The 21,798-nt window shown below is 42.5% G+C and overlaps 1 protein-coding gene across 2 annotated transcripts in view; it reads left to right on the top strand.

The window, feature by feature from the left end:
- Positions 1 to 21,798, top strand: part of LOC126481638 (protein tramtrack, alpha isoform) — a 307,056-nt gene that overhangs the window by 209,855 nt on the left and 75,403 nt on the right. For both annotated transcript variants that reach the window (XM_050105536.1, XM_050105537.1), the window contains exon 7: positions 1,477 to 1,700. In XM_050105536.1, the coding sequence (XP_049961493.1) occupies positions 1,477 to 1,700 (224 nt within the window). The remainder of the gene's footprint in view (positions 1 to 1,476; positions 1,701 to 21,798) is intronic.

Genomic DNA, 21,798 nt, shown 5'->3' with positions numbered 1-21,798 from the left:
TGTCTTTTCCTGTCTCATTTCTTACTATGTTTCAAATAATTTTACTATGTTTCTTCAGAAGGCTGTTTTTCTGGGAAATAGATACATTTTAATGTTCCAGTGATTATATTTAAAAATTTGCAATTCAGTGTGTAATATAATTTAATCATCCAGTGTCCTTAGGAGTGAAGATTGCTTTATTGTTTTGGTGTGCTAAAAGTGTTCTTTGTCCTTTCGGTAAAGATCTGCATTTTTTTAAGTATCGATATATATTCACTGTAATACACTTCTGTTCATATAATGGAAAATCCAGGATGGAATAAAGACAATATTATTAAAAGGATAGTTGCTATTAACCATATAGCGGAGATGCTGAGTCTCAGATAGGTACAACAAAAAGACTTTCAAACAAGTGAGCTTTTGGCCAAACAGGCCTTCATCAGAATTAAACAACACACACACACACACACACACACACACATTCTCACACAAATGCAACTTGCACACACGACTAAGAGTCTGACCTCCGCAGCCAGAGGCTGTGGTCGTGTGTGTGTGTGTGTGTGTGTGTGTGTGTGTGTGTGTGTGTGTGTGTGTAAAGCTGACTTGTTTGACAGTCTTTTTGTCGTGCCTGCCTGTGACTCAGTATCTCAGCATCTTTTGTTCAAACTTCCTGTTATTCATTTTTCATTTGCACCAGTGACTTACCTGTATTATATTTTGCTTGTTTTCTTGCATTCATTTGATTTCTATTGGTGCAATTTGTAAGTTCATAGATGTTTTTTCTAACATTTATACATCTCATGAGCTCTCACATAGTGTGATTAAGTTATTGTTGTATAATATATCTCGTTTTACACTCAGACTTTACCAGTCATCTAGAATATTCTGTGACTGAATGAGGAGCCCATCAAAATCTACTCTTGTACATTGATTTGTGCCTTAATATGGAAGTATAAGTTTATTCGTATCCACTGTCCTATAATCTTTTTCTAAGTTAATTTTTCTGTGCATTCCAAAAGACAGAAAAGGTACTCTCAGGCTCGTCTATTTCAAGAGTCATGCCTTGATGTCCTTTCCTTCTAGTGAGCTTAGTTTTTTATCCATGGATTGTGTATAATCTTTTGTGTGTTTGAAGATTTGTGTGTATTAATATTTCAGTGACTGTTCACATTACTGCAGAAAATTGTTAGAATCATATGACATGGGTTTATGAATCAGTAGGTGCCATTTCAGTACTAGAAGTACAGAAGATGACATAACTTATTACTACATTACCATGTAATCTATTTTTTACAAGTTTTGGAAATATCTATTAACAACACAAATCAACTTCAATAGCAATATCCTAATTTTTCGTCTACCAGGTAAATGTGTATATTGTATGTAGGTGTGGACAAAGCAACAAAAATTGTTCACTAGAAATATCTAAATATCTAAATAGATAAAATAATGAATGTGTCTGATCATTACACTAAGTGGGCATCACCTTTTCAGGAAAACCACCATCAGCAAAACGTAATAGGTGGCTGGTGCGACAGCCGCGTGTCAAGAAAGAGGGTGATGCAGGTCAGGAGGAAGTTGAGCTTACTGCTCCTGCAGCTTTATCACCAACCGTGCCCAGCCCTTCACCCCAAGTAACAGAGATGCAAACCACAGTTGTGACACCAACCACCACTGTCCAGCCTCAGCATTCACCGCCACAGCAGCTCCTTCTTGCGGTCAGTCTACAGCCGCAATGTTTATGTCTTATGTCAAGTTCTAATTTTTACGTATGTCCTTAAAAGAATTCACTTCACTGTATGCATACATCCAGCAGCTCAGAGAAAAGTTAAAAAAAATACCAGGAAGAGATTGAGGCAAGCTGCAAGTAGATGAATTAGTTAAGTTGCAAATTTAACTGTTTCAGAATCTTTAAAGAACTATTTCAACACATTAATAGATATTATCATCTGATAAAAAATTGCTGTGTATGTTTTACTTATGACACCCTAAACCTTAGAGAAAAAGAAATGTTACGAGGGAGTAATCATTATTACACATGCACATACCGTCTGTCATCACTGAACTGTGACCACCTATCCAATACTTGAAATGTCACTGTAGAAGAGCTAAAGGGACGGTGTAGCAATGACACACTTTTAGTAGGTGTACCTGTGGTAATACCAACCGTACTATGTTTTCTGTGACTACAGTGCCCGAGTAAGAATAGAGGAAAATTGTAGTGAAAATACATGTTGTTCGTGGAAGACTGGCAGGTGCTCGGAAGGAATGAGAGTCAGTTAGCTAGAGGGTCACTGTGGTTTTCTTTAATTAGTCTTGTAAGGAAATACACAGTGGAAACAGTTAAAAATTATGAATGGTCAGACAACTCTGCAGAATGTCTCACTGAAAAGGCAATGAAACACCAAAACAATAGGAGATTGCGTGTAAGTCAGCACTTAAAGCCCCTGAATGTGAAAACCACCATTCCAGCATAAATTGTGGAAATAAATTATTATTTTCCAAATGAGATATCAGTATTGAAATAAGTGTAAAGAATCTGATAATTATACCACACTTTCTCTTATAGACAGTTCTGTTGTAAATTTCATAAGATGAAGCTGACTACCAGTGAACTTAAAATTGATACATAGGCACTTGCAACAAAATACCATTACAAATTAAACTGTCATCCAACAAAGAAAAAAACCTTCCCACCATCACAAACTTACAAACATGGTTGATAAGGAGTTGATAGAAAGTAATGCATCAAGAAAGACAGTGACATCTGATTTCAGTTAATGTCTGCAAATGCCTGTTGTCCAGAATCAAGTGACTTTCTACAAAAAGTAGTCATGGCTTTATGCTCTCATTTTTAAAAACTGTGATGCTTCAGTGGCATGAAAACTTGTTAGCAAGAAAACTGCATGATGAGATAGGCTCCACCTTGTTTCAATACATCACAGGGGAACTTAAGTATGAAGTATTCATGTATTGTGTTGAACTAAACACCACCATTCATGTTGCTGTAATGTCCATGGTGGTCTTTCAAAGGACATTATTGGAGTAATGTATCACATATTTTTACTGTCAGAACACACACATATTAAATATTAAGTGTGAAGCAGCAAATAGCCTCATTAATAAAAATCCTTAAATCTTTTGGACTCCAAACTGCTGTTAAAAGATAAGTTGCAGTGGCACATAGTAGACAGCAGTGCTAAACCTTTTGGTTGGGATAATGTTTAAGGATAAGTTTATTAAAGATGAATGTGAAATACAAATATAAAAGAGAAGACTTTAAAATTATGAACCATCATAGACCATGAATTATAGAAGGAAGTCTTTCTCTAGAAGACAACCATTTTATTTTTGAACATTTTTTTTGTCTTGTTCATCATTCATCATTTATGCAATGTCTTACTGCTGGACTGGCATTAAAATGGATTGCAAGCAGTCAGCTACTGTGTCTTGGTACACGTTGCAAATTCAAATTTTCCTTATTGTTATTCATCAATTTTAGTGTTTTATGTTCTTCTGTAACTTAAATATCAAGAAATAAAGAAGGCATGTATTGTAAACCTTTACTCTAGAGCTAACAAACATTCATTGAACACGAAATTATTACTATATAACAACAGATTAAATTTTCCATTAGTCCACAAAAACAAAACAGTAATATTCCTTGATTGGAATTAATACAAATCCAAGCACGAATAATTCGTTGTGCATGCATATTGCAATTATTGTATTAAACACAATTCCAAAGAAATATTGCAGCAATGGAAATCACATGCTCGTCAAATAGAAGCCCTTTATGGCAATGTTGTACCAGCTTTCTGAGTACAGATAGGAGACCCATTATGCTTCTCACACAATAAATCGGAAAACACAGCAGACACAAGTCCAATCCAGACCAGGTAAACAGGAGCGGCAGTTGTAGTTCACTTTGTAGAGGCAGAGTTGGAGAGTAGCAGGAATGAAAAGCACAGCGATCCATTGGCCGGATGGACTTACTACAAAATTCCACTTGACTGCCCTTGATATCAGCAGCTTGCCTGCCATGCCACCCTCACTGATAGTGTGGTGTTATGCATATTGATACATCTTGTGCTTCTATTTGCATATCCATTTGGTTTACTAAAACATTTAATCTATAAATTGAAGATCAAGTAGAATCAAAAGCAGGCTTTTTCTCTGAGGTATACTAACAACAGATTCTATTGCTAATCTACTAATACTGATAATTAGGGAATTAATTCCAAATTACATTTTGTATGTTTAGCTGCAATCTGCATACAAGCACTTTGAGACGAAACAGCCTGATCAAGACATCTAAAAATATTTAAGTTTATGTATGCTTACATATATTAAGAGCCCCACCAGGGGGCTCACCACTCTTTGGCGGATTTGTACTTGGCTACCATGGAGCCCCAGCGTTTGCAGCACTTTTCCCCTTCCTTGCTAATGTCTATCCTCTTGCTATTCTTTTTCTCCTCCCTTGGGGAACATGTCTGAGGTATTATTGGGAATGTTCTGCATTCTGTCGCTGACCTGCGAACAGTCTCAACATTCTATTTGGCTCCCTTTTCCTTTCTTTGTTTCCCTTCTCCTCTCATTCCTCCACTTCGGCGTTTTCAGGATCCTCTTTTTTTCTTCTTCCTTCCTGTGCACTCCTGAAGACCGGCCCACATGTCTCACGCTTAAAAGGTGACTGTGTAATGTATAATTCGCAGCCCCGGTTCGACAGGTAGGGTTCGCCCATACCCCTTGGTACAGGCCAGGCCCAGGGAGGGGTGATTGCCTGAGCTGTAACCTTCCCAAATTGCCAATTGGTCCCTACATCAGGGGTTAGGGAGGTGTGACTTGAGGTGTGAACAATCACCTAAGGCGAGTGCGCCCCCTTTTGAAGGGGGCCCCCAGTTCGAAGGAGCGTGCCATCAGAGATGCTGGCAATCGTTGGGGATTTCTTCACGATGAGTCAATCATCTCTCCATCGACATTGACGAAATGTAAACATAATGAGGCTACTGATTCGAAGACCCTTCCTGCTGCACTGAAGTTCCTTGTGGTATCATGTACTGAAGACGGTCAGTCCTTCGCCATGGTCAATCCATTTATTATTCAGAAAGGTGTTGATGCCATTGCTGGCCATGTGAAATTCTGCTCTCATTTACGGAATGGCACTTTGCTTTTGGAGACAGCTTCTGATTCTCAAGCACAACTGCTTGCTGCCTCGCTTCTTCATGGCTACCCTGTTCGTGTCGAGGCACATAGAACTTTGAATTCTTCCTGTAATGTAATTTACACCAGGCTGCTTGATGGTCTAACCAAGGCTGAAATACACTCTTACCTCTCTGAGCAGGGTATCACTGCTATCCATTGTGTAATGAAAAAGGTCGATTCCTCCTTGGTGCCCACCCACACTCTTTTCCTCACCTTTGATAGGGTGGTGCTGCCGTCCAAGATTAAAGCAGGCTATGAAATCATCACAGTCTGAGCTTACATTCCGGGTCCGATGCGCTGCTACCAGTATCATCATTTCAACCACACTCGAACATCTTGTTGACACTCAGCCAAATGCGTAACCTGTGGCAGGGATGCACACGAGGGCGAATGTCCACCTCCTTCTCCTTGCTGTATCAACTGCAGTGGTGGCCATGCCACCTCCTCCTGGGATTGTCCCATGTATCTAGATGAGCGGGCTGTTCAAGAGTTTCAGGAAATGGAAAAAGTGCCTTACCCAGTAGCTCGCAAGTTACTGGCTAGTCGCAAACTCTGTTTTCTCCCATCTGGCACCTATAGTTCTGTTCTTGTTACCGCTCGCTCCATGAAGGACTTAGCCACACAGACATGCGATCTCAAATTTGGCTCCGAGGTTGTGAAGTCGCCCAGTGTCAAGGTAGCATCGCTGTCCCCCGTGCCGCTGAGCAACAAACCGTTAAACTCTCACCTAAAGGGGCGCAGCTACCCACTACACAACCAGCAGGCAGGAAAGGATAGAAGGAGTACTCCCAAGAAGACTTCCTCTGTCCCTCCAGCCAAACAACACCCAACTGTTCCTCTAACCAGAAGGGCTCAAAGAAGTTTGCTAAAGACAAAGGGTCTTCTCCTTCACCGACTCGAAGATCCTGCTTGACGTTGTCCCTATGTGGTCACTTAGCCCAGCCGGCTTCTGTCTCGCTGGTGTGCACCACCAACTGTTTTTCAGTGTTGGACTCCACAGACCAAAGGCACAAGCACGCCGATGCTTCTGTGGACCCCGTGGAGCAGGATCCTCCTGCTTCTGTGCCTGTAGTAGCGACTCTACACCGGCTGTCCCTCGGCGGCCACCGAGTTGACACCCCTACGTCTCTTCCTCCTCATGACTGTCCTCCAATGGAACATTTGCGGCCTTCGGTCCCACAAAGAGGATTTACGGGTGCTCCTAGCATCGCATTCCTCTTGTACTCTCCCTTCAGGAAACGAAATTGCGCCCTCAAGACCACTTTGAGCTTCCACACTACTTACCGATTCATTTTGACTTTCCACTTGAGGTCAGCATCCCTTCTTATAGAGGCGTCATGCTGCTCATACGGGATGACCTTTGTAGTCAACCCATCTCCTTGACTACCCATCTTCAAGCTGTTACCGTTCAGCTTCTCCTTTCCCACCTGACTTTCTTCCTCTGTATCGTTTATGTACCTCTGTCCTTCGATGTCACCAGGGCAGACTTCTTTCAGCTTATTGGGCAGCTACCTCCCCCCTTTTTGCTACTCGGTGACTTTAATGCGCACAATCCCCTTTGGGGTTCTCCCAGGACCTGCCAGAGAGGTGCCCTCTTGGCTAACCTTCTTAACCAACTGAACCTCTTCTGCCTTAACACTGAACACCCACTTTCCTTTCTGACACCTCACACACCTATTCCCATTTGGACCTGTCCTTTTGTACTGCCCAGCTTGCCCATCATCTTGCATGGTCTGTTCTTTCTGATGCCTACTTGAGTGACCATTTCCCGTGTGCTCTCCATCTGCTGACTCCTGCCCCATCTACCTGCATGCCCAAATGGAAGCTTACTAAGGCTGACTGGTAGCTGTACTCCTTCCTGGTGACCTTTGCAGAACAAGATTTCCCTAGCTGTGATGACCAAGTAGACTAACTCACCAATATTATCCTTACTGTTGCAGAACGGTCCATTCCTCCCACTTCCTCTTTACCACATCGTGTCCCAGTCCCTTGGTGGAATGAGGCATTCTGTGATGCAATTCGTGCACAGAGACGTGCTCTCTGCATTTTTAACCACCACCCTATGCTGGATAACTGCATTCATTATAAACAGATGCGTGCAAAGTGTCATCGAGTTCTTCGAGACAGCAAAAAAAGCTAGTTAGATTTCATTCACTAGTTCTTTTAACAGTTCCACACCTTCCTCTGCCATGTGCGCCAACCTCTGATGGCTCTCTGGAACCAAGATCCATTCCCCCATTTCCGGTCTGACAGTAGGTGCTGATGTCATTGTGGATCCTTTTGCTATCTCCAGCACCTTGGGCCGCCATTTTGCGGAAGTTTCGAGCTCTTCCCAATATCACCCTGCCTTCATCTATCGGAAACAAGTGGAGGAGGCTTGGGCAATACCCTTCTCTTCTCCAAATTGTGAGTGCTACAATGCTGCCTTCACTATGAGGGAGTTAGATCATGCTCTCAGTTCATCCCGGTCCTCCGTCCCAGGGCCAGACGCCATCCACATTCAGATGTTGCAGCACCTCTCTCTTGTGAGCAAGCACTTTCTGCTTAACACCTACAACCGCATCTGGGATGAGGGCAAATTTCCTGGATGCTGGCTGAAACCACTGTCATACCTGTACCTAAGCCCAGTAAGGACAGAAACCTTTCTTCTAGCTACCCCCCATCTCTCTTACTAGCTGCATTTGCAAGGTGATGGAACATATGATTCATGCCCGGCTGGTGTGGTGGCTCGAGTCTTGCCATTTACTCACGAATGCACAGTTTGGATTTCGAGTGTGGAGTTCTGCAATTGACCATCTCTTTACCTTGTCCACCCATGTCATGAATGGTTTTCTGCAGAAATTCCAGACTGTGACCGTGTTTTTCAATTTGGAGAAGGCCTATGACACCTGCTGGAGAACTAGTATCCTCCGTACTCTTTACATGTGGGACTTCGGTGGGCACCTGCCCTGCTTTCTTCGGGCATTTTTATAAGACCGAGTTTTCAATGTGCATGTGGGTTCTGCCTTGTCGGACACCTTTATTCAGGAAAATGGTGTGCCTCAGGGTTCTGTCCTGAGCATCATCCTCTTTGCTATCACCATTAACCCTATAACGGCCTGTCTCCCACTGGATATCTCCGGCTCCCTTTTTGTCAATGATTTTGCCATCTATTGCAGTTCTCCATGGACCTGTCTCACTGAGCGGCGTCTTCAGCACTGTCTTGAGTGTCTTTACTCCTGGAGCATTGCCAATGGCTTTCGCTTTTCCGCTAACAAATCTGTCTGTATGAATTTCTTGCAGCGCAAATGGTTTCTCCCACTATCTCTACATCTTGGGCCTGTTGCTCTTCCTTTCATTGACACAACGAAATTCCTGGGGCTCATGCTCGATAGGAGACTCCCTTTGTCCTCCCATTTCTCTTACCTGGCAACCCGCTGAATACAGTCCCTCAATGCCCTACATGTCCTCAATGGTACTTCTTGGGGGTGCCAATCGAACCACCCTCCTCCTGTTGTACTGGTCCCTTGTCTGTTCGAAATTTGACTATGGGTGCTTTGTTTATGCATCTGCATGCCCATCTCTTTTACGCCGTCTCAACACTATCATCATGCCATCCGTTTGGCCATGGGCGCCTTTGCACCAACCCAGTTGAGAGTCTGTATGCTGAAGCTGCTGAACTACCACTGTCCTACCACTGTGACTTTCTCCTCAGCAGGTATGCATGCCGTTTGTCTGCCATGTGTGGCCACCCTCCTATACACCCTTCTTTGATGATTCCTTTCATTGTCAGTATGGGGCTTGTCCCTCTTCTCTGTTACCTCCTGGAGTCCACTTTCACCACTTGCTATGGCGGCTTAACTTCACGCTACCTGCAACTTTCCCAGTGGGTGTGAACTCTTCACCACCTTGGCTTTGTGAAGCAGCCCATGTTAACCTTGGCCTTCATTCGCTTCCTAAGGGCAGTACTCCAGCTTCAGTCTATCACCTTCAGTTTCATGACCTTCACTTGCAACTTAGCGATAGTACCTTTGTATATACTGATGGCTCTCAGACTGACCATGGGTTTTTTATGTGCCTTCGTCATTGGCGCCCGTGTCTTTCGATATTGGCTTCCGGCACACTTCTCAGTATTTACAGCCGAGCTTTTCGCCTTGTATCAGGCCACAGAGTACATCCGGCGACACAGCCTTCCCAATTGTGTCCTCTGCTCAGACTCACTCAGTGCCCTCCAAAGTCTCTGTGTGATGTACACTGCTCATTCCTTAGTGCAACGGGTCCAGGAAAACTGTCACTTGCTCACTCTTGGTGGAGCCAATGCTATGTTTCTGTGGGTTCCTGGTCATGTCGGTCTGCCAGGAAACGAGGCTGCTGATGCTGCTGCCAAGACTGCAGTCCTTGTACCTCAGCTCATGAGTACCTATATGCCGTCTGAAGATCTCTGTGTTGCCGTTTGTCAGGAGGTGGTGTCCCTTTGGCATCACCAATGGTCCTCCCTTCATGGGAATAAGCTTAGGCATACTAAGCCTCTCCTGGTGCCTTGAACGACCGCCTCTCGGCCCTCCCGCTGGGAGGAGATTATTTTAACTCGGCTGCATATTGGGCACTGCCTTTTTAGCTATCGCATTTGCTCAGTGGTGCTGCCTCACCACTTTGTATGCATTGCACCCAAATTTTAACTGTCCGCCACCTCCTACAGATGCTCTTTTTTTTCCAATTAACGTTCCAGTTTGGGTTTGCCGTCTGATTTACTGACTTACCAGCAATTTCAGCAAATGACGCATGGGCGGTCGATTGTGTTTTCCTTTTTATCCACCGAAGCAATATGGTGAAGGCCATTTAATTTTTAGTTTTGGACCACCATTTTTGTATGCTGTTTTTTATCCCTTTTTCCACGTGCCTTTTTTAGCTGTCTCCTATTGTCCATTGGGACTGACATATAGTCGTTTCCCTTGTCTATGTGTTTGTGTTCTATAGTTTTGAGTTGGGTGCATATGACTCCAGGTGTTTTATATATAAAAGAAAAACAGCTGTTTTGAGAAAAAAACCACTACTACTACTGTTTTACTATTCAGCTACAGCTTTTATCTAATACTTCAAACAAGACATTTATGTAACTATACACAGTTGACTATATGTTGACAAAATCAAGGTCTGTTTAAAATGAGGGCTTTTCATAAATTAACTTCCAATGGGCTACAGGCTATAAGAAAATAAAAAAGTGATAAAGTTTTATATACACTATGTACTTATATGTTGGCATTATTTCTCCACATAGTCGCCACCCAAACTCAAATGTTTGTTGTTCTGTGACATCAACTTCTTTATATGTTCATCAAAGAATTGTGCCACCTGATGCTTCAATCAGTTGTTGACAGCATCATTGAGCTCATCATTGACCATGAAGGGCTGAAAGCCAGCCAGGCCTTCATCTAGAGGAAGAAATGAAAGTTGTTTGATACCAAGTCCAGTCTATAGAAAGGACACTGAAAAATCACCCATACAAAAGGTCTGTGTTTTTCTTTCCCTCAGTTCACAGTGTGGGGTTGTGCATTGTCGAGAAGAAGAATGAGTATTTTGGTAATCATCCTGTGCTATTTATTTTGGATGGACCTTCAGAGTTTCATAAGAGTGCCATAAGTCTCTCAAGTATTACTCTTGCCGAAAACTGTAACAGTCATTTTGGGGTTCGACTACATCTGCTTGAATTCTTATGGCTTGTTGTGATAATAAGTGTGCATCCCCAGTGTAGACTGTTTCTTAGTTTCAGTTTCATATGTTGCATCCATATCTTATCCCTAGTCATGATTCCATTCAGAAATTCATTCCCCTCTTCATGGCGGCATTGAAGGAATGTGAAGGCCAAATCCATTCATTCAGTTGTGTGAACATTGGTTAGACATATTAGTACCCACCGTGTGCAAAACTTATGACAACCTAACCCCTGTGAAACAGTGTTAAAGAGAGTTGCCCATGGAATCTGAGGTGCATTGTCATAAAATTTGAAAATTGTGAACCTACATCTTGCATGCACAATTCCATCTACATATTGCACAACTTCATCACTAACTTCCGACTGTGTTTGTCAATCACTTGTGCCACGCGCATCTGTATACCTTGCCTTGAATTTTCTTGCACCGTTCCCTCATAAAACTATCACCCATTAACCCCATCTCCATATAAACAACACAATCGGTGATGAATCTCAGTGGCTTTGATTCCTCTGCTGGCAAGAAGGAAATGACAGAACATACCATGCAACTTGCAGGAGATGAAGTAACACGACCCTTTTCAATCACTTGGTGCTTACATGCTGTTTAACACAACTGACACAACGTGATTTACGAAGTCTCCTCTTCCAACCACCAAGTAGAAAGAAGCTAGAAGCATATGTTTACTTTTAATAGTCAGTTAGAGGTTAATTTATGAACATCTCTTGTATAATCTTTGGTGTTTTTTGGAATTTACATCCATAACTCCAAATATTCTAGTAAATTGCACGAGGAGTGGCAAGTGAGGTATACTTCATTTTTTAATATTGAGATTTTCAGTTTCCTGCCAAAAGTCTGTAGCTTGTTACAGACTTTTGTAGCAGAATATAATGCTACATTTAGGCCCCTAGACGAGGAAGAATAATCTATGTAGAAAATATTTTTGTTTGTAATATTGTGGTTGTGAATTGTACAGTTTATCATAAATTCACTAACATTATTAAATACAAATGCTGTCCAATATAACTGAACGGATGCTGAGTATTGTTTTAAGAAATCTATGGTGTATACACAATGAAACAGCAACTCCAAAATGGGGAATAATGACAACAGGTGTACCACAGGGGTTGATATTGGGTCTCCATCCTTGTTCTTGTTATAGAAATGATCCAAAAACATCCAAGGAGGAAAAAGATGGTCCTCTTTGCTGACAATGTAGATATTATATTCAGTCCCAGTGGAGTAACTTTTGAAAATATGACTAAATTTTTTTTGTAAATTAATAACTGATTCTCTGCAAATGTACTGTATTTGTATGAAACATGGTACATGTAATTCTGTGCTGCATACGGCCTGACCATAGCATTAGAAATAATGTGCGAGGTTAAATCAGTAAATGAAAAACAGAATATTCTAAATCCTTAGGTGTTTATATGGGTAAGAATGTGGACTGAAAGTCACACGTTACAGGTCATCTTAAATGTCTAACCTCTAAATTTTTAGGTGTTTGTATTAATAAGAACCTGAACTGGAAGTCACATGTTACAGATCATCTTAAATGTCTAAGCTCTGCAACTTCTTCATATGAATAATATCAGACTTTGGAGATGAAAATGTCAAAAATTTAACATACTTTTCCTATTTTCATTCACTAAAGTCTTGTGGCATTATGTTCTGGAGTAACTCCTCATTGAAAAAGAAAGTGTTTGTTGTACAGAAATGTATAGTATTGGTAATATGTGGTGTCTACTCTAGAACCCTTTGTAGACAGCTCTTTAAACAGTTCGGCATGGTGACAACAGCCACACAGTACATTTAGTCCTATATGGAGTGTGTTGTCAATAGTCAGTCACAGTTCAAAAATGTAAGTAGCATTCATAAGTATAACACAGGGTTAGCCTAAATTTTTCTTCAGGTTTCAAAGCTCTGTCTATTTACAGGTGAATGGAGTACAAAGACAGATAGTTCGTGCAAAGATAGACATGCTTACCAGAGTTCTGGTACATTCTACAAATTTTCAGTGTGTATGCCCTTGGTCAACCAGTATATATTCAGATGGCAATCCAATTATCTTCACTGGCATGTTTCTATCAAAGTCTGTCACAGCAGTAGTGAATCGTTCCTACATTTTTTGCAGTATCATTGGCATTTGGGGTACATATACCTTGTCTATAACATAATCCCACAGGAAGAAGTTGCATGGCATGAGATCTGGTGACAGGGCGGGGGACATGCAAACAGAGGAATATCACAAGACTGGTGTGCCCTGTCAGTGATGTGGCAGTCCTTTGTTGAGAAAGGTGCAGACAGTTGTGCTCCAGTGAGGCAGAGCACTGTCCTGTTGAAAGATGAAAATTGAGTAGTCAGCAGTCAGTTGTGGCAACAACCACAACTGCAACATACCCAGATACACAGAATCTGTCATCGTCAGCTGATGAAGAAAAAGGGACCGTACACCTTTGTCTGGGACACAGCACAGAAGACATTCACCTCTGCATTCTCACAATGTGTCGTGTGCTCCATGACTTCATTTGAGACACAAGGTTGCTCCATGTTTTTCTCTTTACTGGACAACTAGTATTGTGAAACTAGCAAAACCTGTGCAAAATGCTCTGGTGACCAGGTGCAGGTTTTCCACATTTGTGTAGAAATGCAAGCTGAACACTCATAAGTGATTACCACTTCTCATATTCTGACACACAAAAACTCTTCTCTGTCATTGCCGTCATCTTGTAGAGTGCAGTCACAGTCCTGCCATCTAGCATGCATACGAGCCATGAGGCAATTTTTTTAAACTTAGGTACGTAGTGTATCTGTCTTCTCATGTATCAGCCATCCTTGTACGTCGTATATTTTCTATTCTGCTTGGTGTGATTAGAAACTGTTTATCATCGCTTGCTCCAGCCAGTACACTGAGCTACAGGGAAATGAACATGTGTTCCTATAAGTCCATAGTAGACTTAAGTTCAGGAAGTGAACGAAGCACTAACAAGTCTGGGGCATAGCAAAGCCGGTGTAACAATATAACAATTCTGAATCAGTATATACTCGACATCGGAAACAAACTAAGTCAGCTCAGCTGTGCAGTGGCATGATGTCAACAGCTACAAGGTACAGCAAGGAATGGTCACGCTGCGAGCCCGGGTCACAAGCACAGCGGCAAACTGTTGTCATCGGGTGGAGCCACATGACGTGCGTGTGTCAGCACTGTCTTGCCTTACGATGGCAAGCCCCAGCCACTGCTCACAGCCTTAGTACCTCTGACATGTCCATGTCAGTGCTGAACAATGTATCTGAATCACTGTTGGGTACAAAACCCCTCTCCCCTTCAATCAGCACTTAGGGCTAGAAATGGCCTGACCTTTGCTGACCACGAAACCAGAATCCCCGCCAGTCGCTCGAGCATCACATCCTCAACATCCAGAATGGAGGCACAATCCGCATGGATTAAGTAATGACCTCTGGGGCACATCTCAGGTCTTCCTATGGGGAAGTGGCCTTCTTGTGTGACGGGGCTAGCACCAACATGTTGTCATCCAAGAACATGCATGGTCCTGTGATTGTTTGGAACAGGCAGTACCAGCAGGAGGGACAGAGGAATGTGAGGCTGTGGACAGAGTCGATTGTGGTGACGGACCAGCTGCTCCTGGAGGACCATCACCTTGAATGTGTTTTGCCACCTAATGACAATCACAATGCCATAGATCCACTTGGGATTTCAGCCAAACATGTGACCCAGGTGTGAGCACCATCATGATGATAAAGGGGGGGTTGGGCCGTGGAGGCCATGCCGCCGGATGCAGGTGGCCAAACAGGAAACATGGTTGACGCCTGTGGAAAATCTCAGCCAGGCTATGTCCATTGACAGTTATGGACTATTACATGGCCAGGGAGCTGGTGAGTGCATCAATTGAGTTTATCGCCATTCGGATTTTTTCACCTGCAACTTGAACATCCTGACCAAATGATTGGCTTCCAAACTGGATGCTGGTGGTCAGGCAAAAAAATCCCAAAGTGCCAAAGCCATACAATTGTGGTCTGTTTTCAGAAACCTATGTAGCTCGGCTCCTTCTTTAAAAAAGATAGTACGTAAGACCCTGACCGTGGCCCCGGAGGATGTTGCAGACATCTGTACTACATACAGGAAATTAGAAAGGGTGTCAGTGACCAACAGCCATGCCACTCCCTGGAAAGGTCCAGCAGATCTACATGTACTCTTTGCCGTGGGTGCTCAGGACGAGGCTATGAGTGAAATTGCTGTGCTTGGGCTGACTGGTTATACACACAGGTGTAGCCATAGTGGACTGTGTATTCAGTGATGGCATCTATGCCTGGCCAGTACACATGACCCAGCACTTGCTTTCATTTGGCACGTTCCCCATTGTGCATTGTGGAGGAACTGCAATACATGAGTGCAGAGTGCAGGAGGAACAACCACCCAACTTGCTGCATCATCCGTTGCTAACAAAATGATTCTGTCCATTACATTAAGTGCACTACTCTGAGTCCACGTCTTTGGGTGAATGTTCAGGCAATCTCTACCTCACCATAGACAATACCCTGTGAGGGAACGGGTCCCTGCTCTAATGGCAAACTCATCGAGGGTGTGCTGCTGGTTCATGTCCTAAGCAAAACACAGCAATTCATGTCTGTCAAAATCAGCATCAGGACCACACAGCAAACAAGACAAGGCAGACCAATGTTGAAATCTATCTAACTCAGTTCACTCCTCGATCCAACTGTGATCCACCCCCTCTGCCCCAATCCTTCAACCTTTCCTCACCATCACTCCCCAAATCCCCCAACATGCAAACTAACCTTACATCCGCCAAAAGAAATGCAGTCCACCATCTAAAAACTGATCCCCAGTGCTATAATCTGACCTGTAGACTATGACTTCACCACTGCTGTTTTTGAACTGCAAGGTTTACATGGCAGAAGGACTCTGCCAGCTCTCAGATACTTCCACCTACAAACCGTGCCACAGTGACCCTGTTCCAGAAATCCGGCAGGATCTCCAGTCACTCCTCAAATCCTTAGGCCCATCCAAGAACCTCTCCTTGGCATCTGTTTCTCTGCTCACCCCTGCCACTCCACACACTCCTTCCTTCTACTGCTTTCTAAAGTCCATAAACCCAACCACCCAGGATGCCCCATTGTGGCCGCTTAGTGTGCTCCCACTAGGAGAATCTCTGCTCTCGTAGACCAACACCTTCAATCTATTACCCGGAACCTATCCTATATAAAAGATACCAACAATTTCCTCCGCTGGCTCTCCACAATTCTTGTCGCTTTACCACACGGTGCCCTGCTTATCACTATTGATGCCTCCTCCATTTACACTAACAACTCTAATGCCCATGACCTTGCCACTATTGAACACTACCATTCCCAATGCCTGACAGATGATAAACCAATAACCTCTTTCCTAGTCACCATGACCAACTATATCCTCAATCACAATTCCTTCTCCTTTGAAGGCATTTCCTACAAACAAATCTGGGGTATGGGCATGGGTACCAGCATGGCACCATCCTATGCCCATGTATTCATGGTTCATCTAGAGGAAACCTTCCTAAACACCCAGAATCATAAATACCTCACCTGGTTCAGATTCATTGATGACATCTAGCAATCTGGATCGAGGGAGAGGACACCCTATTCACATTCCTCCAGAACCTCAACAACTTCTCCCCAGTTTGCTTCAAGTGGTCCTACTCAACCCAACAAGCCACCTTCCTAGATGTTGACCTCCAACTCAAAGATGGCTACATCAGTACCTCCGATCATATAAAACCTGCTAATCACCAGCAATACCTCCACTTCGACAGCTGCCACCTGTTCCATACCAAGAAATCCATTCCATGGTCATCACATCTGCAGTGATGAGTGATTCCTCTCGAAATATACTGAGGGTCTCACTGAAGCCTTCACTGATCGTAATTATCCTCCCATCCTTGTACAAAAACAAATCTCTAGTGCTGCCTTATCTTTCCAGTCTCTCACCAACTCCCAAAGTCCCACCGTCTGGCCACAGAGGAGTATTCCTCTCGTAACTCAGTACTACCCAGGAATAGTCACCATGACCAACTATTTCCTCAATCACAATTCCTTCTCCTTTGAAGGCATTTCCTACAAACTAATCTGGGGTATGGGCATGGGTACCAGCATGGCACCATCCTATGCCCATGTATTCATGGTTCATCTAGAGGAAACCTTCCTAAACACCCAGAATCATAAATACCTCATCTGGTTCAGATTCATTGATGCCATCTAGCAATCTGGATCATGGCAGAGGACACCCTATTCACATTCCTCCAGAACCTTCTCTGCCACGGTTTTGACTACCTCTTGTCGTGTCCTGAAATGAGAAATGTCCTGCCCACTATCCTTCCCACCTCTCTCACACTGGTATTCCGCTCTCAACTGAACCTGCGCAGTATACTCATCTGTCTTGCACAAACCCTGCTCCCACCCCCCGTACCTCATGGCTCTTACCCCTGTGATAAACCTATGCAAGACCTGTCCCATACATCCTCCCACCACCTCTCACTCCAGTCCGGTCACAAGCATCGCCTGTTCCATTGAAGATGGGGCTACCTGTGAAACCAGTCATGTGATCTATAAGCTAATCTGCAACCACTGTGCTGCAATCTATGTGGGTGTGACAACCAACAAGCTGTCTGTTCATATGAATGGCCACTGACAAACTGTGGCCAAGAAACAAATGGACCACCCTGTTGCTGAGCACACTGCCAAACATGACACTCTTCGTTTCAATGACTGCTTCACAACCTGTTCCATATAGATCCTTCCCACCAACACCTGCTTTTCCGAATTGCACAGGTGGGAACTTTGGCTACAATATATCCTACATTCCTGTAACCCTCCTGGCCTCAACCAGTCATTGTCCTCATCCATCCAGCCCCTTCCCTGTTCCCTTTCCAGAACACTACACAGCCTTCATTCCACCATCACACCCAGTCTTTTTACTTCTCTCCCTTTCTGCTGCTACCTACCTCCCCCCCCCCCTCCCCCCCCCCCTCCCTACCCATCTCTCGCCTGCCCTCCGTTTAACCTGCAGCACTTCACTGTCTGCACACCATCTCCCCCTCCGTCCCAACCTCTTCGTACCCGATCCCCCCCTCTCCCGTCACTACTACTGTCATGCACTGGTGCTGCTGCTCGCAGTGTGGCCTCAGTTGCCTGAGACTACAGTTGTGTGTGTGTGTGTGTGTGTGTGTGTGTGTGTGTGTGTGTGTGTGACAAAGATCTTCCTGGCCAAAAGCTTTATATGTCACAGTCTTTTTGTTGTGCCTATCTGCGACTCGACATCTCTGCTACATGGTGAGTGGCAACTTTCCTTTTCATGACATTTTTACATTCCATACTGGATTTTCCATTGTTCAGTGTCCCCTGTTAATTCTATTTGATACGGGTCCCTTACACATGGGCAGCAATCTAGGATGGGTCACATGAGTGCTTTGTAAGCAATCTCCTTTGTAGACTTATTACATTTATACCAATAAACCACAGTCTGCCATGTACTTTACTTACAACTGACCGTATGTGACTGTTCCAAATCACACCCATACAAAGTGTTAAAGCCAAGTATTTGTATGAATTGGCCATTTTCATTTGTGTTTTATTGATACTGTAGTTACAGGATACTACTTTTATTGTGAAATGCACAATTTTACATTTTTGAACTTTTAAACCAGGTTGCCAATATTTGCACCTCTTTGGAATCTCATCAAGATCCAAATGAACATTTGTGTAGCTTTTTTCAGACAGTACTTCAGTATAGACAGCTGCATTATAAGCAAAAAGTCTGAGGTAACTATTAATAAATATTATGTGCAAGGTCATAATATACAAAATGAACAACAAGGCTCACAATACACTTCCCTGGGGGACATCGAAAATTAATTCTACATCTGTCAGTGATGCTGTGTTAACATGCCACAACCTCCATATCAAAAAGCCTTCAGTCCAATAACAAATTTTGCTGGATAGCCTGTATGATCATCTGGTTCCAGCTGCCAGAGACTGTGGTCATGTGTGTGTGCATTGCTTGTGCGCATGCACGTGTGTGTGTGTGTGTGTGTGTGTGTGTGTGTGTGTGTGTGTTTGTGTTTGTGATTGTCTATTTTTGACAAAGGCCTTGCTGGCTCAGAGCTAACTTTCCGAGAGTCTTCTTGTTGTGCCTTTCTGCAACTCGTCATCTCCTCTATACAATGAGTAGCAACTACCCTTTTCATTATATCATTTTCATAATAAGTGCTGATGTGGTACTGAGTCAAATTTTTTTGGAAACTGCGAAATATTGCATCTGTCAGACTGCTTTTGTCAATGGTTTTCAGGATGTCGTGAGAAAGATGAGAGTTGGATTTCACATGATTAATGTTTGTGGATTCGATCCTGGTTCGCATGGAGGAGGTCATTCTGTTTGAGGTGCCTCATTATGTTGGAGCTCAGAATATGTTCTAATATTCTACAAGAAACAGATGTCAAGGTTATTATGGGCAATAGTTTTGTGGGTCACTTCTGTTACCCTACTTATAGACAGATGTGACCTGTGCTTTCTTCCAATTTATTGGTACGGTTTTTTGTTTGAGGGCTCTAGGATAGATTACAGTTAAAAAAGGTGATAAACTGGCCACAAATTTGGTATGAAATATGATAGGTATTCCATTGGATCCTGGAGATTTGTTAAATTTTAGCCATTTCAGCTGTCTCTAAACACCACTGATATCTGTATCATTTGTTCATGCAGGGAATTAAACTGGGGCGATACTTACAAATTTTTATTTGTAAAGGAACGTTTTTAAACAAAGTTCAGTGGGTCTGCTTTTGCTTTACTGCCCTCATTTTCATTCTCTGTCTTGTCCTTGAGTGTCTGGACACAAACTTGGGTACCAATATCAGCATTTATGAATGACCAGAATTTGTGTGGATTTTGTGAGAAATCCTTTGAAAATATTCTAGTATGGTGGTCATTGGAGAAGACCGCACACAATTGCCCTCTTGACAGCCAAACCCAATTCATTTAGCATCTCACTATATATAACCTTATGCTTTGTTTTACACCTGCTATGCTATTACACAGCAGCCTTTATTGCTTGGGTACAAGATTATTTACAGTGATTATGTACCATGGAGGGGCCCTCCCATGATGAATTATTCTACTAGGCACATATCTATCAAGTGCATGGTCAACTATTCTTGTAAACCTGAGGCACAGTTCTTCTGTATTTTCCTCTTAAGAGCAAAATGTTTAAAGTTCCTTATTTTGAGATATGATACTACTGCTTCGTTATCTAGTTTGCTAAAATATAAATCCTTCTACTTGTTGCCTTTGTACTTTAGTAATCACTGTTGCTACAACAGTCTCCACCAATAACAGTTTGTATGTGGACATCCTCAAAGAGGTCACATCTATTTGTTGCTGTTAGATACAATATACTTCCACGATGAGTAGACTGTCTAAAAATCTTTTCTAGGTAGTTCTCAGAGAATGCATTTAGTAATGTTTTGCAGTACATCTTGCCATGCCCATCACTTACAAAACTGCAATTTTCCCAATTGATCATTAGATGATTATAAAGTTTCAGCTGATGATGACAATATGATTGGGGAACTTAATGTTTCAAGTGAATTTAGGTTTTCTGTAATGTTTCCAGTTACATCTGCAGATAAATCTGGTGGTCAATAGAAGAATACCATTGTAAGTTTATGCCTAGCCTTTGATATTGAGTCTTGCCTAGATAATCTCATGTGCAGTTTCAATTCCTGTCTCAGTAGATTTGGGTTTCTCATCTACTGCAACAAATACACCACGAACATGTGTCATTAACCTATCCTTTCGATACATGCTTAAATTTTCTGCCTAAATCTTACTGCCATCAACTTAGAATTTTAACCAGCCTTCTGTACCTAGTAAAATGTGAGCTCAACAACTTTCTAGGAGAGCTTCAAACTCTGGTGCTTTGTCATGAATTCTTCAGCAATTAATCACTAGGATTTTAATACTCTCACCTGTTTCTTTGGATCTTACACTTACACTTCAAAGTCCACTACAGCCGAGAGCTGATGTGTGTGTGTCATTTAACTATGAACTAACTATCAATTAAGTAACTATGAATTCAATCTGGTGTCACTTACTTAATATGTTAAAGTTACTAGTGCAGTGAATATGTAGCTGAATGTGGTTTACAAGATTGACCATTAACCTACTACCCATACATCAAATTAAGAGACCTCAGTGCCATTTCACATGACATATTTAGAATCACCACAGGATCATGTAACACAGTATGACAAATATTGCCTATTATGAAATGTGGAAATGCCTGCTTCGTTAGCTACATTTTGGTATTTTCTCCAGTTATCATTCAAATTCAGTATCTCATACTGATCCAAGGATTTCTAATGGACCTTGTCTTTTTGACTATGTTGTTCTGCTGCTTTCAGTATTTCATCTCTCAGAGCTACCTATTCATCTTCTGTTTAATTCCTTTCCCCCATTTCAGTCAATTGTTCCCTAAACAATCCCATTGAAACTCTCAACAACTATTGGTTCTTTCAATTTATCCAGTTCTCATCTCCTTAGTTTTTTTACATTTATGCATTTGTTTCAGTTTTAATCTTCATTTAATATGGCCACAGTCCCCTTCTGTTCCAGGGAAAATTTTACAGATTAGAATCTGGTTCTGAAATCTCGTCTTATCATTGTATAATTTATTTGAAACTGCACAGTGGCTTCAGGTCTTTTCTACGTATACCATTCACGATTCTTAAAACAAGTGCTTGCAATGATTTATATTTGCTCTTTTCAGAATTCTAGCCTGTACTCACATGACCTGCCACCACTCTTTCACTAATTCCCACTATATCCAACTTCAATTGATCCATTTCTCTT

This window comes from Schistocerca serialis, chromosome 5 (genome assembly GCF_023864345.2).
Source record: "Schistocerca serialis cubense isolate TAMUIC-IGC-003099 chromosome 5, iqSchSeri2.2, whole genome shotgun sequence".
In the NCBI taxonomy this organism is placed as follows: Eukaryota; Metazoa; Arthropoda; class Insecta; order Orthoptera; family Acrididae; genus Schistocerca; species Schistocerca serialis.
This window is presented reverse-complemented; position numbering and strand designations above follow the sequence as displayed.